Source organism: Pristiophorus japonicus, chromosome 3 (genome assembly GCF_044704955.1).
Source record: "Pristiophorus japonicus isolate sPriJap1 chromosome 3, sPriJap1.hap1, whole genome shotgun sequence".
Lineage (NCBI taxonomy): Eukaryota > Metazoa > Chordata > Chondrichthyes > Pristiophoridae > Pristiophorus > Pristiophorus japonicus.
Window position 1 is genome coordinate 312,096,025 of NC_091979.1, and position 16,473 is coordinate 312,112,497.

Sequence of the window (16,473 nt, forward strand, 5' to 3'; positions counted from 1 at the left end):
GAGAATTCTCCTGCTCTCCTTTGAATAGTGTCGTGGGACCTGTTACGTCAGAACAAATTGAACCCTGGTTTAACATCTCATCCGAAGGACTGTACTGGAGTTTCAGCCTAGATTGTGTGCTTAAATCTCTGGAGTAGAACATGCACCCACAACCTTCTGACTCAGAGACAAGGGTGCTAGCACTAAGCCAAGGCTGACACTTCAAAATGGAATATACCAACCATTTTGAAAATATTTTTTTTTGTAAAAGCTGCCTTGTTGATCAATGCAAAAAGGTATTTTTGAAGAAAGTGAATTACACGAAGTTATGTTTGAAAGTAATTTCTTTCATTCCATACCTGTCCCTGAGAATAGTCCACAGCTCTCCTCCCAGGCAGGCCTCCATTAACATGTATAAGTATTTGCTGTCCTTGAATGTTCTGTAAAGCCTGCATTGAAAAGAGAAGAATGTCAACAAGGAGTCATCGTGCCTAAGGAAAATTCTCATTTGTTCATCCTTTGATTATTTCATTCCAGTTCAGGCTGTGTATCTGAGCAGGCTAGTTAATATTTTCATTTGAGTAGAATTCACATTACTTCCCTTGAGCTGTGTCCTAAGGATGTGTATAATTGAATTGAGGGGACTCAATAAGCCAGTATTTTACTGCATCATGTTAAAAGCAGATATGTCTAATTTGATTAAAATGTCTTTATAAAATTGAAAAATATTCTTCCGATTATGCCCAAGTGCTGAGCTGAAGTGAAAGTAATATAAAACAAACATATATGGTGCCTTTAACAAAGTGTTGTGTCCCAGCAAGGCTTTTGAAGATGAGGGTGAGGGAAGGGAGCTCCAGAGTGCAGGAGTGCGATGGCTGAAAGCTCTGCTACATGGGGGAGCAGTGGCCCCACTGTCCAAAGTGTATTGGGTGTGAGTTAGGATGCTGGGATGGAGAGGGTCGCAGAGATTGGCTGGAGTGAGCCCATGGAGGGATTTGTAGACAAAGATGAATATTTTTTAAAGTACTCTGGGGGCCAGAGAACCCAGTGGGTCAGGGCCAGTGTGTGAATCCAGTGGGCCAGAACTGGTGTGTGAATCCAGTGGGTCAGGGCCAGTATGTGAATCCAGTGGGCCAGGGCCAGTGTGTGAATCCAGTGGATCAAGGCCAGTGTGTGAATCCAGTGAGTCCAGACTGGTGTGTGAATCCAGTGGGTCAGGGCCAGTGTGTGAATCCAGTGGATCAGGGCCAGTGTGTGAATCCAGTGAGTCCGGGCTGGTGTGTGAATCCAGTGGGTCAGGGACAGTGTGTGAATCCAGTGGGTCAGGGCCAGTGTGTGAATCCAGTGGGTCAGGGCTGGTGTGTGAATCCAGTGGGTCAGGGCTGGTGTGTGAATCCAGTGGGTCAGGGCTGATATGTGAGTGGGACTTGGTACAGAGTACACAAGAGGTGGCAGAGTTTGATCAAGTTGTAGTTTGTATAGGATAGAGCTCAGGAAGTCAGTGACTAGAGAATTGGAAAGTTAATGAGATGAAAGCATTGATGAAATTCAGATCTGAGGTGAGTAATAATATAGGAGGTGGGAAATAAAAAGTCTTGATGATAGATAGAATGTAAAGCTCAACTGGGGTCAAAGATCACAAACTTGTGCAGCATCAGGTTCATCGGGATTAAGGAATGAGGGAGGGTGGCAGAACTGGAGTCTAGGGATGACATTTTCTGGTGGAAGCTGACCAGATGGATTTGGTTTTGGCAGTGATAAACTGTAGATGTTCTGGCTCATCCATGACATAATGTTAGGCAACAGTTAGACAGGTCAGGAAGTCAAGGATGGGAACAAATGAGGTAGAGCTGGGCGTCATTAGCATATTTATGAAAACTCAGCCTGTGCGTATGACTAAAGTCGCTGAGGGGCAGCATGTAGGAGAGGACCCAGAAGTTACTGTTTTGGGGTAAGAGAAGAACCTATTGCAGGAGATGGGCGCGCTACACCAAGACAGGTAAGAGCAGCAAGCAGACCACAGAGGAGAGGCGCTGGAGGATTATGGAATAGTCAGCCATACTGAAAGCTACAGAGAGGCTGAGGAGTATTGGGATAGATAATCCATCACGTTGCTGACTTTGACCAGTGTGGCCTTAGTGCTATGGACTGTATGGAAACCAGACTGAAAGGACACAATTTCCTCCAGCTCAGCGGGTCTGGTGCGGCCGAGGTCAGTGGCAGGTCCCGGCCTCACTGTTGGCTCCAGCCTGCTGTGTAGAATGATTTTCCCCTGGGCCCGCCCAGCGTGTTTGCCGGCCAATTGAAGGAAGCAGGTCTGATGACATCATTTGGTGATGCATCATCAGCCGGATTCCTTAAAGGGGCCATGGCCAACCTTATTTTGACAATTGTGCTGTCAGTGTTCTACAGCATTGAGGTGCTGCAAATACTGACAAACACTGCACAGAGGTGCACGGCTGCACCCAGGCTCTCCCATGACACCCTCCATCTGCTTGTGGAGGGAGTCACAGCGTGCAGGAAGGTTCTCTTCCCTGCCAATGGGCATAAGAGACCTGCCCAAGAGACCAAAGTAGCCTGGTTGCACATTGCACAGGAGGACACAAGCAAGGATATCGTCAGGAGGACTTGGCTGCAGTGGCACAAACCTTTCAATGATCTCAGTGGATCACGAATCATTACTGCAAAGCCACACTCAACATTATCCTGCTGTGTCATTCATCACATCCCCATCACTCTTCCCTACCCTGCTCCTGCACATCCTTACTCACACCAACTTACCTTGCACCTCCACCCATCCCTCTCTGCCATTAGCACGTCCCCATCTCCCTGTCCACCCCTCAGCCTCGCCCTCATCCTTGTCCAATCATACCAATAACACACAAGGGTAGGCACTTGTGTGTTTTAGCCAATGTTCATATGAAGTTTCTGTTAATGTGCTATCAAACATTGAAATCTTTATTTTGAACACTCTGCTTTCTTGGACAGATTTCTGTGCACCTTTGGAAGTGGCTTAATAAGTTGCTGTGAATGGTGAGACATAACCCCCTTCCCACGATGAGTGTGAAAGCAATAACTTGGACATTGTAGGGAGGCTTTATGGTGTTGGTGTGGGGTGATACCAACCGTCGCGCATCATGTGGCAGCCAGGGTGTACAACATCAAGTGAAGTAAATTTGGCCGTTGTAAAGTTATCCCTTGCGTCCCGGGCAGCAATATGGTCAGTTGCTGATGCCCTGCCTCCTGTGTCGAGAGCATGCAGAAAACAAGCACAGGCAGCGGAAGGGGCGTGCGGCAAACCAGTCTCCCCACCCACGTTTCCTCCAACGACTGTCTGTCCTGCCTGCGACAGAGACTGTAATTCCCGTATTAGACTGTTCAGTCACCTGAGAACTCACTTTTAGAGTGGAAGCAAGTCTTCCTCGGTTTCGAGGGACTGCCTATGATATGATGGTGTCCTGTGCAGCACCAGTTGATTGCAGAGAAGGTCAGTGTTGTTGTTGTTGGTGCTGCTGGTGTGCCTGGTGATACTGGTGTTTGAGACGATTATCGTGGGAACCTGAGGACCAAGGTGAAAGAGTATAAAGTGCAGCCATGCTGATGGAATAGATGGCAGGTGAAGTAGCGATGACAGAAGCGATCTGTCAATGGTGAGAGAGGTAATGAGGTCAGGCTGGATGGAGACTTGTGTAAAGACTTGCAGCATTCCGAGTCCGTAGTGGAAATGCAGTTTAGAGAAGGCAGTGGCTAAGGGAAGATATCCGAATCATCAAGTGACCTCCCATCTCAGCTTCAGTGATAAGGTCCTTGCACAGTGGGAAACCCGTGGGTGACAAATTCATAAAGCTGTGGAAAAGCATTGTTAAGTGGCTGCAAACAACCCACTAATGATTTGAATTGTCTCCCCACGTTAGGTCTGCTCAGCGCAGGCAGACCCGACATTTGGTAAAGGTGTGTGGCATCGGGTTGACCTGCCACAGATCGCGCCTACTGACCCCCACCACCCCCCCGAAAATTTCCCCAAAGAGATTGAACAGGGAGTGGTGGTGACCATGGGTGCCAGGACCTTGATATCAGTAAATAATATCAGTGCTATTATCTCTATTGATTTTCTTTACAGCTCATTGATGATGAGTAATTGCGTTTCAAACTCTCTGCCCTCTGATCTCACTATGTGACAGAATTGTCCTGTCTATGATAGTAATTTAGCATACTCAGTTATAAAGATACTTTTATTATTACTGCTGCTACAATCAAATTTGCATTGCTAATGTTATATATGTAAACCTGTAAATACCATGTCTAACCACCAGAGGGCTTATCCCTTGGAGTCCCAAAGGATCCCACAATCCCTTGGGAGCACCTGAATATAAGAGGCCTCACAGGCTGGAGAGACACTCTGAGATCTGTAATAATAGACTACAGTCACATCTTACTTTGAGCTTGCAGCATCTAGTCTGATTCTTTATTCAAGACATAACAGCTAATAAATCAGAGGCATAATGCATTGGCACATCATTCAGTAAGAGGCAGATGCGATAAAAATAAACCCACTAATAATTTTGCCCGTTAGCTTAATAACATGTTTGAAGTTAACCTCTGAAAGAAAAATACTTGCACACAAATCTATTGTGTGCATTTTGCCACATCTTTGATTTACTGAAAATATGGTGACAAATCTTCAAACCGAGCTACTGAGAACTCTTTACAGGTACAGTGACTGTTTGTCCGTTATGGAGTACCACCCTATCACTGCAGGGATACACCGCACATACCTACGTGCAAAGAGTTCAGGTATGGATTGGCAAGACCTTAGGCTTCAGGACCTCGAATGGACTAAACCAGCACAAAGCACTGGCAAAGTGTCGGCTCGTGTCCGGTTGGACCACACCATCCAGTAGTGTCTTAATCTGCACCTTATTTGGAACGGAGTAGAAAGAACCCCAGTTCCCAGTGAGACACTTGCCCCTCCAGCTCCCATTACACAAGGCTTGCTGGTCAACCACCAACATTCTTCTGCAGTGCCATGGATCAGGCTTTGGATTACCAAGTCTGCCACAGAGGGGGTTGCTCGGTTGTTTTGTTCCATCACCTCATGTATCTCTTAGAGTCAAATCAGCACTAACATAATAGTGCCTGCATTTCAAAAAGTCTCCCACTGCCTGCAAAGGACTTTGGCACCAGAATGTTTACAGCAGTGTGTGAATAGCTCCCGCAGGGTCCTAATGCCTGTCGGGTGAGGTTTCGTGTGACCAACAAATAGAGTATGAACACAACATATTTCCCCCCCTTCCGAAAAACACAGTCTATGAACAGTCAAAGTCGTTGAGATAGCCAGGCTGTGTTCTGATATGCTGAGACCGGCCTGGAGCTTGCATTGTTTGATCAAGGTTTTCGGTTGGGGAACAGAACAGTACCTCCGTTCCATCCTCCTCGTCTGTTGGCCTATGAGTTGGGATCAGTCTACGAGCGTTCCATCGAGTTCCATCATTGAGCTCGTAGGTGTGAGGGCAGAACTTTCACCCGATCTGTTTTGGAGGCGAAAGTGAAGATGCGAGCTGATGACTACTTGGGCGCTTAACTCTGACCCAATCTCCGTTCTTCAGTTGGGGCTTTTGAGCGCGTCGTTTTGTGTCGGTGTACGACTTCGCTTTTCGATGGCGCTCCGAAATCTGGGATGCGAGTGTGGTTATCTTTACGCTAGGTTTGGCTGGGGGTTTGAGAATGTCCTGTAGCAAGTGAAAATTCCGCCCATCATGAGCTCAGCGGGTGTCTTCCCTGTTAGCGAGTGCTTTGTCGAACGGTATGTGCGGAGAATGGTTTGAATCGCTTCGTCGAATGTTTGGCCTGCTGCGAGGTTGGCTTTCAAACCCTCTTTGATGACGCGGTTAAATCGCTCAACACCTCCGTTGCTTTGAGGATTGTACCGAGCAGTAAGGCAAAGCTCGGTAACATGACGTGAGGAAATCCGCGAACTGGTCGGACACAAAGTGTGGTCCATTGTCAGTGATTATGAGCTCTGGGAGGCCCCACTTCATAAACAGAAGCTGCAGAATAGTGACGATCGTTGATGAGGTCACTGAACTTGTAGCAATTTAGAAACATAGAAACATAGAAAATAGGTGCAGGAGTAGGCCATTCAGCCCTTCCAGCCTGCACCGCCATTCAATGAGTTCATGGCTGAACATGCAACTTCAGTACCCCCTTCCTGCTTTCTCGCCATACCCCTTGATCCCCCGAGAAGCAAGGACTTTATTTAACTCCCTTTTGAATATATTTAGTGAATTGGCCTTAACTACTTTCTGTGGTAGAGAATTCCACAGGTTCACCACTCTCTGGGTGAAGAAGTTTCTCCTCATCTCGGTCCTAAATGGCTTACCCCTTATCCTTAGACTGTGACCCCTGGTTCTGGACTTCCCCAACATTGGGAACATTCTTCCTGCATCTAACCTGTCTAAACCCGTCAGAATTTTAAACGTTTCTATGAGGTCCCCTCTCATTCTTCTGAACTCCAGTGAATACAAGCCCAGTTGATCCAGTCTTTCTTGATAGGTCAGTCCCACCATCCCGGGAATCAGTCTGGTGAATCTTCGCTGCACTTCCTCAATAGCAAGAATGTCCTTCCTCAAGTTAGGAGACCAAAACTGTACACAATACTCCAGGTGTGGCCTCACCAAGGCCTTGTACAACTGTAGCAACACCTCCCTGCCCCTGTACTCAAATCCCCTCGCTATGAAGGCCAACATGCCATTTGCTTTCTTAACCGCCTGCTGTACCTGCATGCCAATCTTCAATGACTGATGTACCATGACACCCAGGTCTCATTGCACCTCCCCTTTTCCTAATCTGTCACCATTCAGATAATAGTCTGTCTCTCTGTTTTTACCACCAAAGTGGATAACCTCACATTTATCCACATTATACTTCATTTGCCATGCATTTGCCCACTCACCTAACCTATCCAAGTCACTCTGCAGCCTCATAGCATCCTCCTCGCAGCTCACACTGCCACCCAACTTAGTGTCATCCGCAAATTTGGAGATACTACATTTAATTCCCTCGTCTAAATCATTAATGTACAATGTAAACAGCTGGGGCCCCAGCACAGAACCTTGCGGTACCCCACTAGTCACTGCCTGCCATTCTGAAAAGTACCCATTTACTCCTACTCTTTGCTTCCTGTCTGACAACCAGTTCTCAATCCATGTCAGCACACTACCCCCAATCCCATGTGCTTTAACTTTGCACATTAATCTCTTGTGTGGGACCTTGTCGAAAGCCTTCTGAAAGTCCAAATATACCACATCAACTGGTTCTCCCTTGTCCACTTTACTGGAAACATCCTCAAAAAATTCCAGAAGGTTTGTCAAGCATGATTTCCCTTTCACAAATCCATGCTGACTTGGACCTATCATGTCACCATTTTCCAAATGCACTGCTATGACATCCTTAATAATTGATTCCATCATTTTACCCACTACTGAGGTCAGGCTGACCGGTCTATAATTCCCTGTTTTCTCTCTCCCTCCTTTTTTAAAAAGTGGGGTTACATTGGCTACCCTCCACTCGATAGGAACTGATCCAGAGTAAATGGAATGTTGGAAAATGACTGTCAATGCATCCACTATTTCCAAGGCCACCTCCTTAAGTGCTCTGGGATGCAGTCCATCAGGCCCTGGGGATATATCGGCCTTCAATCCCATCAATTTCCCCAACACAATTTCCCGACTAATAAGGATTTCCCTCAGTTCCTCCTCCTTACTAGACCCTCTGACCCCTTTTATATCCGGAAGGTTGTTGGTGTCCTCCTTAGTGAATACCGAACCAAAGTACTTGTTCAATTGGTCCGCCATTTCTTTGTTCCCAGTTATGACTTCCCCTGATTCTGACTGCAGGGGACCTACGTTTGTCTTTACTAACCTTTTTCTCTTTACATACCTATAGAAACTTTTGCAATCCGCCTTAATGTTCCCTGCAAGCTTCTTCTCGTACTCCATTTTCCCTGCCCTAATCAAACCCTTTGTCCTCCTCTGCTGAGTTCTAAATTTCTCCCAGTCCCCGGGTTCGCTGCTGTTTCTGGCCAATTTGTATGCCACTTCCTTGGCTTTAATACTATCCCTGATTTCCCTTGATAGCCACGGTTGAGCCACCTTCCCTTTTTTATTTTTATGCCAGACAGGAATGTACAATTGTTGCAGCTCATCCATGCCATTGCCCATCCACAGTCAACCCCTTAAGTATCATTCGCCAATCTATCCTAGCCAATTCATGCCTCATACCTTCAAAGTTACCCTTCTTTAAGTTCTGGACCATGGTCTCTGAATTAACTGTTTCATTCTCCATCCTAATGCAGAATTCCACCATATTATGGTCACTCTTCCCCAAGGGGCCTCGCACAATGAGATTGCTAATTAATCCTCTCTCATTACACAACACCCAGTCTAAGATGGCCTCCCCCCTAGTTGGTTCCTCAACATATCGGTCTAGAAAACCATCCCTTATGCACTCCAGGAAATCCTGAATTTCTGGCCACTTGGAATGCAGTTCATGTACTACAACAAGGAAACGCTGGTACTGTGGAGCTGCTTCAATTGAACCGAAGATATCCATCTGAAGTTGTTGCCATGGTCTTTGTGGCCACGGAATGAGCCTCATTGGTGCTGGTTGGATGTTTTCACTCAGACTGCATGCTTTGCCGTGTGAGACAAACTCCTTGATGCGAATGTCAGTCCCAGGCCACCATACTGAATCACGGCATCTCTGCTTCATGCGGACAATTCAAGGGTGTCCATCATGTGCCAATGAGAGAACGAATGCTTCGTGTTCCCCTGTAGAGTATTTACATTCTGCAGATGAGAGCGTGCAAGAGGCGAAGGCGACTGGGCGTTCCAGGCCATCAATCCATTGTGAGAGCACAGCACCCATGGCGGTGCCTGATGCACCCGTGGTGACGTACGTAGTGGCATTCGGATCCAAGTGTGCGAAGATAAGAGGGGATGTGATTTTCTCCTTAAGCATGGTGGATGCCCGAGCCTGGGAATCTGTCCATTCCCACGGGACGTCCTTGCACAGCAACTTGTGAAGTGGTTCGGCAATGTGTGTGCAGTGCGGGACGAACTTCAGATAGAAGTTGCAAGTGCCGAGGAATGATGAAAGTTCTTTGACGTTAGTAGCCTCCTGCATTCGCTGGATCGGGTCAATGTTGTCAAGCGTCGGTTTGACACCTTGTGCTTTGACTCTGTAGCCCAGAAAGTTTATTTCTCCAGCAGCGAATGTACACTTATCGGCATTAAGTGTAATGTTATGTGTAGCAAGTCTAGCCATAACTGCGTGAAGTCGCTGGTCATGTTCTTCCATTGTCCGTCCATGGGTGACAATATCGTCAAGCAGAGTGAAACATAAAAACATAGAAAATAGGTGCAGGAGTAGGCCATTCGGCCCTTTGAGCCTGCACCACCATTCAATAAGATCATGGCTGATCATTCACCTCAGTACCCCTTTCCTGCTTTCTCTCCATACCGCTTGATCCCTTTAGCCGTAAGGGCATATCTAACTCCCTCTTGAATATATCCAATGAACTGGCATCAACAACTCTCTGCAGCAGGGAATTCCACAGGTTAACAACTCTCTGAGTGAAGAAGTTTCTCCTCATCTCAGTCCTAAATGGCTTACCCCTTATCCTTAGATTACCCCTTATCCTAAGAGGGCTCCCTCTATGCCTGCTAGCATAATGGTGATAATCTTCTGAAATGCACTTGGTGCAGAAGATAGTCTGTAGGGCATGCGTTGATACTGATACAGACCATCATGCATCGTGAATGCCATGAGCAGTTTGCTGTCCTCCTCTAGGGGTATTTGCAGGTAACTGCGGTGCATGTCAAGTTTCGTAGAGACTATTGACCCGTGGAATTCTGAAGACAGTTCGTCGATGGTAGAAACAGGTTACTTGTTGGCCATGATGGTCTTGTTGACCTCTTTCGGATCGATGCACAGGCGGATCTCCCCATTTTTACGCCAAGCAATGACTAAGTTTGAGATCCAGGGTGAGGAGTCGATGCTCTCAATGATTCCCTGAGATTCGAGTCGCGTTAATTCTGCGGATACTTGGTTGCGAACCGCTAATGGGAGATGGCAAAGTCACTGCGTAACTAGTTTGACGGAAGGGTCAATGCGGGGACAATGGCAGAATTTTGTTGTCACTCCAAACCCTGTGAAGATTGAGGGATACTGCTTGTCAAAGTCCACCGTGTACACAGGTGTGCCGCTTGGGTCGTAAACTTTGAACCCAAACTTGTCAAAAAGGTCAACACCCATGAGGCTTCGTTCCTTCATGACATGAAAGGAAAAGTTCTCCAATGTTATGTCCTTGTAGTATATCGGGACAGATTCGGTCCGTCGAGCCTGCACCACCATTCAATAAGATCATGGCTGATCAGATAGAGGATGAACACAACACTGGTCTGAGCCCTAACATGTAGATAAGGTCGCCAACTCTGGTTGGACGTATTCCTGGAGGTTTCAGCATGTGACCTCGTGTCTCCAACCGCCCCGCCCTCAAACTTTCACCAGCAATCACCTAAAACATCCCTCCTCGTGGTTTAAAACCTTCCTCTACCAATTGGCACTGCAGAAGATAAAGTTAGGCGGAGTCAGAGGAAATGTATTAGCATGGATAGAGAATTGGCTGGTGAACAGAAAGCAGAGAGTCGGGATAAATGGGTCCTTTTCGGGTTGGAAATCGGTGGTTAGTGGTGTGCCACAGGGATCGGTGCTGGGACCACAACTGTTTACAATATGCATAGATGACCTGGAAGAGGGGACAGAGTGTAGTGCAACAAAATTTGCAGATGACACAAAGATTAGTGGGAAAGTGGGTTCTGTAGAAGACACAGAGAGGCTACAAAGAGATTTAGATAGGTTAAGCGAATGGGCTAAAGTTTGGCAGATGGAATACAATGTCGGAAAGTGTGAGGTCATCCACCTTGGGGGAAAAAAACAGTAAAAGGGAATATTATTTGAATGGGGAGAAATTACAACATGCTGTGGTGCATGAATCCCAAAAAGTTAGTTTGCAGGTGCAGCAGGTAATCAGGAAGACGAATGGAATGTTGGCCTTCATTGCGCGAGGGATGGAGTACAAAAGCAGGGAGGTCCTGCTGCAACTGTATAGGGTATTGGTGAGGCCGCACCTGGAGTACTGCGTGCAGTTTTGGTCACCTTACTTAAGGAAGGATATACTAGCTTTGGAGGGGGTACAGAGACGATTCACTAGGCTGATTCCGGAGATGAGGGGGGTTACCTTATGATGATAGATTGAGTAGACTGGGTCTTTACTTGTTAGAGTTCAGAAGGATGAGGGGTGATCTTATAGAAACATTTAAAATAATGAAAGGGATAGACAAGATAGAGGCAGAGAGGTTGTTCCCACTGGTCGGGGAGACTAGAACTAGGGGGCACAGCCTCAAAATACGGAGGAGCCAATTTAAAACCGAGTTGAGAAGGAATTTCTTCTCCCAGAGGGTTGTGAATCTGTGGAATTCTCTGCCCAAGGAAGCAGTTGAGGCTAGCTCATTGAATGTATTCAAATCACAGATAGATAGATTTTTAACCAATAAGGGAATTAAGGGTTACGGGGAGCGGGCGGGTAAGTGGAGCTGAGTCCACGGCCAGATCAGCCATGATCTTGTTGAATGGCGGAGCAGGCTCGAGGGGCTAGATGGCCTACTCCTGTTCCTAATTATTATGTTCTTGTGATCAAACAGATTCTTCATTACCCGATTGGATAATTTTTGACTGTGTCAAATCGCCTTGCTTCCAATCTCCATTATTATTAGAACTAATAAGTGAAAGTGTTCAAAGAAAATGAAAGAAAAACAATTTTTTTTAAAACCTCAATGAATTTACTGCTGGGTTTTTCGCAGCAGTGTCCGGGAGATAATTCTTCAATTCCTGGAGACTCGAGGATAATCCTGGAGGTTTGGCAACTTCACATGTAGAGGTGCTGTGATTTATAAGGGTTATTCTGCGATCCTGCCCTCCCAGCGTGGTCGGTGGGAATACAGACCAGAGACTGGGTATAATCCTAAAGGGGAGGTTTTTTATTTACACAGAGGCATTCTGATGTCCATTTGGTGTTGGCTTGTTGAAAATAAAAAGTCACCTCTTTCCTTTTAGCAAGTTTTTTTGACTAAAATATAAAGCTCAGACTTCCAGCAGAGTTGTTCACAAGGATCAAATCATCCATATCCGGTTGTTAAACTGTCCAGTTTATAGAATTTCCTGTAATATTCCATTGGATAGATTTGCCTACCTCCAGCAGTAAGTTCATGTGAAAAGGGGCTAAGTTACCCAATAATACTTGGGTAGGTAACCGCCAAGGCAGAGGCAAATCCATTCAATCTTCCGTGGTAACCTCCAAGGTCTTGCACAGTTGTGTGGTTCAACTGTTGTCTCGTAACACATTATCTGATGTCTGTCACAGTTAAATGAATGACCTGTTCTGGGATTCTTTATTGGTGCCAGCGCTGATCATCATCTATCACACTGATGATACTGTGCAGTCATCGATTGGACAGGTTAAAAGGAAGAATGATTGATGTTTACCGAGTGACAAATCAATTTCATTAAGGGTTATGCACAAGGTTTATTGGAACAAATTTTACATAAACAGAGCTAGGCTGATTTAAATATGTTTTGCATTTGCAATTGTAGTAGAAAATAGTGAAATGTTCACGACATATATCCTACCACAATTCTGTTTTAAACAGACCCTTGCAATATACATACCTTTAATTTATTAATCAATGATAGCTTTACCCTACTCCAGGGACTTGAGCACAAAAATCTAGGCTGGCACTAAAGTGCAGTGCTGAGGGAGTGCTGCACTGTCAAAGGTGCTGTCTTTTGGATGAGACGTTAAGCCGAAGCCCCGACTGCCTCAGATGGATGTAAAAGATCCCATGGCCACTATTTCAAAGAAGAGCAGGGGAGTTATCCCCAGTGTCCTGGCCAATATTTATCCCTCAATCAACACAACAAAAACAGATTATCACATTACTGTTTGTGGGAGCTTGCTGTGCACAAATTGTCTGTCGCGTTTCCAACAACACAACAGTGACTACACTCCAAAAGTACTTCATTGGCTGTAAAGCACTTTGTGATGTCGGGTGGTCATATAAATGCAAGTCTTTCTTTCTTACTAATAATTATCTTTCAATAAAATCTTTGGAGGTTAACCGGTAACACCATTTCCTTAAGCTCGAGGTATCATTGTAACAATAATGCTGTTTGATTTCTGGTGCTGAGGAATCCCACACAGCAACAACTGGTTCATGCTCCAGCAACAGGTCTGTAACCACATGCCAGCTCACATCAATCATAGATCAAAGCAGAACTGGAGCAGTTATTTTAGGCGACCTCACTGGAAATTTATCTTGGAACTGCTGCGGTTTAAATCTTTAGAATTTGTCAATGAAATGTGCTTGGCCAGACACTTAAACTGCATAATAAAAAATGATAGCCAACAGCGAGTGATCTGTCATTTGATTATGATGGGGTGAGTTACGTCCAATTCTCAGCTTCTAGTATCAGCACTGTATTTTACTTTGCTGGGAGGGGGATTTAGTTGGAATTTTCAGTATGATTTCTGCTTGCACAAGTCTTGTTGAACACCAAACTTTGATTCCTTCTGTTAAATCTACAAATGTAGCTACAAAAAAAGTCAAGTATTATCTTTCCTCATTTTTCAAATATATTGTCAGGATGGAACAACGCATGATTCCTTTGGCTGTGCAATTGTATCATTTTCAAAATTCTGAAGGATAATATTCTGTTGAATCAGGGATATCCAGCAAAACATGCCTATTCTCAAGTGTGGCACTAAGTGATTTATGGTGGCTGCAAACTACTCAGTGAATCATTTTACGTGAATTCAAAAGTATAACAGTTATCTATTTTTGGATTGGGCAGAATGTTTTACAGGCTTTACAGAATATTAACTAGTAAGTAATTGCTGTTCAACAAATGCTATTGATACGATAAAATCATATTGAATTTAGGTGCTGAATAGCCAATGGGAGGATGCTTAATGTAATGAAATCGTATGACTAAGTAACTGCAGTGATATGTAAGAACATAAGAACATAAGAAATAGGAGCAGGAGAAGGCCATGCGGTCCCTCGAGCCTGCTCCACCATTCAATAAGATCATGGCTGATCTGATCATGGACTCAGCTCCACCTCCCTGCCCACTTCCCAAAACCCTTTACTCCCTTATCGCTCAAAAATCTATCTATTTCCGCCTTAAATATATTCAATGACCCAGCATCCACAGTTCTCTGGGGCAGAGAATTCCACAGATTTACAACCTTCTGAGAGAGGAAATTTCTCCTCATCCCAGTTTTAAATGGGCAGCCCCTTAGTCTAAGATTATGGGCTAGATTTTCCATTATTTTTGCATGCATACCGCCCACTTAACGTCCATTTTAACGCTGAAATGAGGTGCAACGCCCATATATCGCCCATTTAGCCACAAAATGGAAACTGACGCCCATTTCTCGGACACTTATCGCTGAGCATTACTTTCCTCATGTGCGTAACGCCGAGAAAAAATAATTTTGGGGGCGGAATCATCAGAATGGGCGATCCCAACGCCCATAATATCGGCCAGCGTTTCTTTCGGCATGGAATTAACGCCGAGATTCAATAATACCGCCCGGCCACTGTTTTTTGTTGTAAAGATCACATTTGCCGAAACTAACGCCCAGTATATTGCCCAGCGTCACTTTCGGCACCTCGCACACACCTTGCCGACAATATCGCTCGCCGAAAAAACCGCTGGGAAAAAGTTGAACTAACCGGAACTACTCACAGCGGTAGGGACGCCATGTTCTAAATTGCATGTCGCATAATTTTAAAAGGCTGCTCTGCTTCAACCTCGGGGAGTTCGGATGTACTCTGGAGATGTTTGGAGGTGATGTGAACATCTGAACAAACAACTTATCATACTGTGGACGATTGGAATTTACTAGGTGTCTTCATCAGGACATTCATTCTTTGTGACCAATCGGTGGAAAACAGATAGATATTGGAACGGGGCCTGTCCTTTCTCACCCTCTCTTGATGACCAATTACATGCTGCAGACTCGAGATGGCAAAAGGTACGCTCCACAGCATTATGTGTCCAATGTAAGATGTGCCAGACTGATGAGGAGGACCAGACGTTACACCCCCCCCGCAAGTACAGAGAGAAGCAGTCTTAGCTCAACTTGTCCGATAACACCTGTCTTCGGAGACTGCGCTTCCACAAAGAGGTTATCACTGAGGTATGCCAGCTCATAAGGGGAGATCTGCAGCCTGCCAGCACCATCAGCACTGCACTGTCCATCGAGGTCAAAGTCACCGTGGCACTGTCATTCTACGCGTCAGGTTCTTTTCAGGCCTCAGCTGGCGACATTTGCGATATATCTCAGCATGCCACACATTGCTGCATTAGACAGGTCACTGAAGCCCTGTATGCATGCACGATGGACTTCATCAGCTTCCCTATGACCAGGGAGGCACAGACTGAGAGGGTTTTAGGATTCTACTGAATTGCTAACTTCCCCAAAGTGCAGGGAGCAACAGACTGTACGCACATCGCGATGCGGGCAATTTTTCAGGATGCAGAGGTTTTTAGGAACCGCAAGGGATTCCACTCCCGGAATGTGCAACTCGTTGTTGACCACCAGCAAATTATTATGGCAGTGAATGCTAAATTTCCGGGCAGCATCCATGAGGCTCACATCCTGCGTGAGAGCGCTGTATCTGATATGTTTACCAGTCAGCCACAAGATCACTGCTGGATGCTTGGTGACAAAAGATATGGCCTTGTCACCTGGCTGATGACCCCCCCACTGCGTAACACCCACATCGAAGCCAAGAGGCGATACAACAAGAGCCACAGAGCCACTCGCAATATCATGGAGAAAACTATTGGCGTGCTTAAGCAGCGCTTCAGATGCCTGGACCACTCAGGAGGCGAGCTCCAATACCACCCTGAGCAGGTAGCTCAATTCGTGGTGGTGTGCTCCATGCTGCACAACTTGGCTATCAGGAAGGGCAAGAATTGCCAGAAGGGACTGATGGTCCACCTCAAGAGAGAGAAGAAGAGGAGGACGAGGAGGTGGACGCTCACATTGGGTCAGACAATCAGACTGAAGCTGAAGCCATGCCCCTGCCCCCCATAGACCACAGGAAAGGGCCCGTGGTGGCATCATAGCTGCAAGACTCTTACGTCAGGAGCTCATAAATGAGCACTTTGCTTGAAAGAACATTGGTGGTATTTACAAAGCTGACACACTGCTGGGTGTGCAGGTCATACATAAATGGTGTGGATCACCTTGGTGACAGTTAAAAGTTTAAGTTGATTCAAGAAAAAATCAAAGAGCAAGTTATTATTTAAATGGAGAAAGATTGCAAAGTGCTGCAGTACCGCAGGACCTGGGGGTACTTGGTG

General features: G+C 45.8%; 1 protein-coding gene across 1 annotated transcript in view; it reads right to left on the reverse strand.

Moving 5' to 3' along the window:
* The window catches only part of LOC139260355 (cGMP-dependent protein kinase 1), a 1,295,119-nt gene that overhangs the window by 43,398 nt on the left and 1,235,248 nt on the right, over window positions 1-16,473 (reverse strand). The window contains exon 12 of the mRNA XM_070876878.1: window positions 339-428. Coding sequence (XP_070732979.1) covers window positions 339-428 — 90 coding nt within the window. The remainder of the gene's footprint in view (window positions 1-338; window positions 429-16,473) is intronic.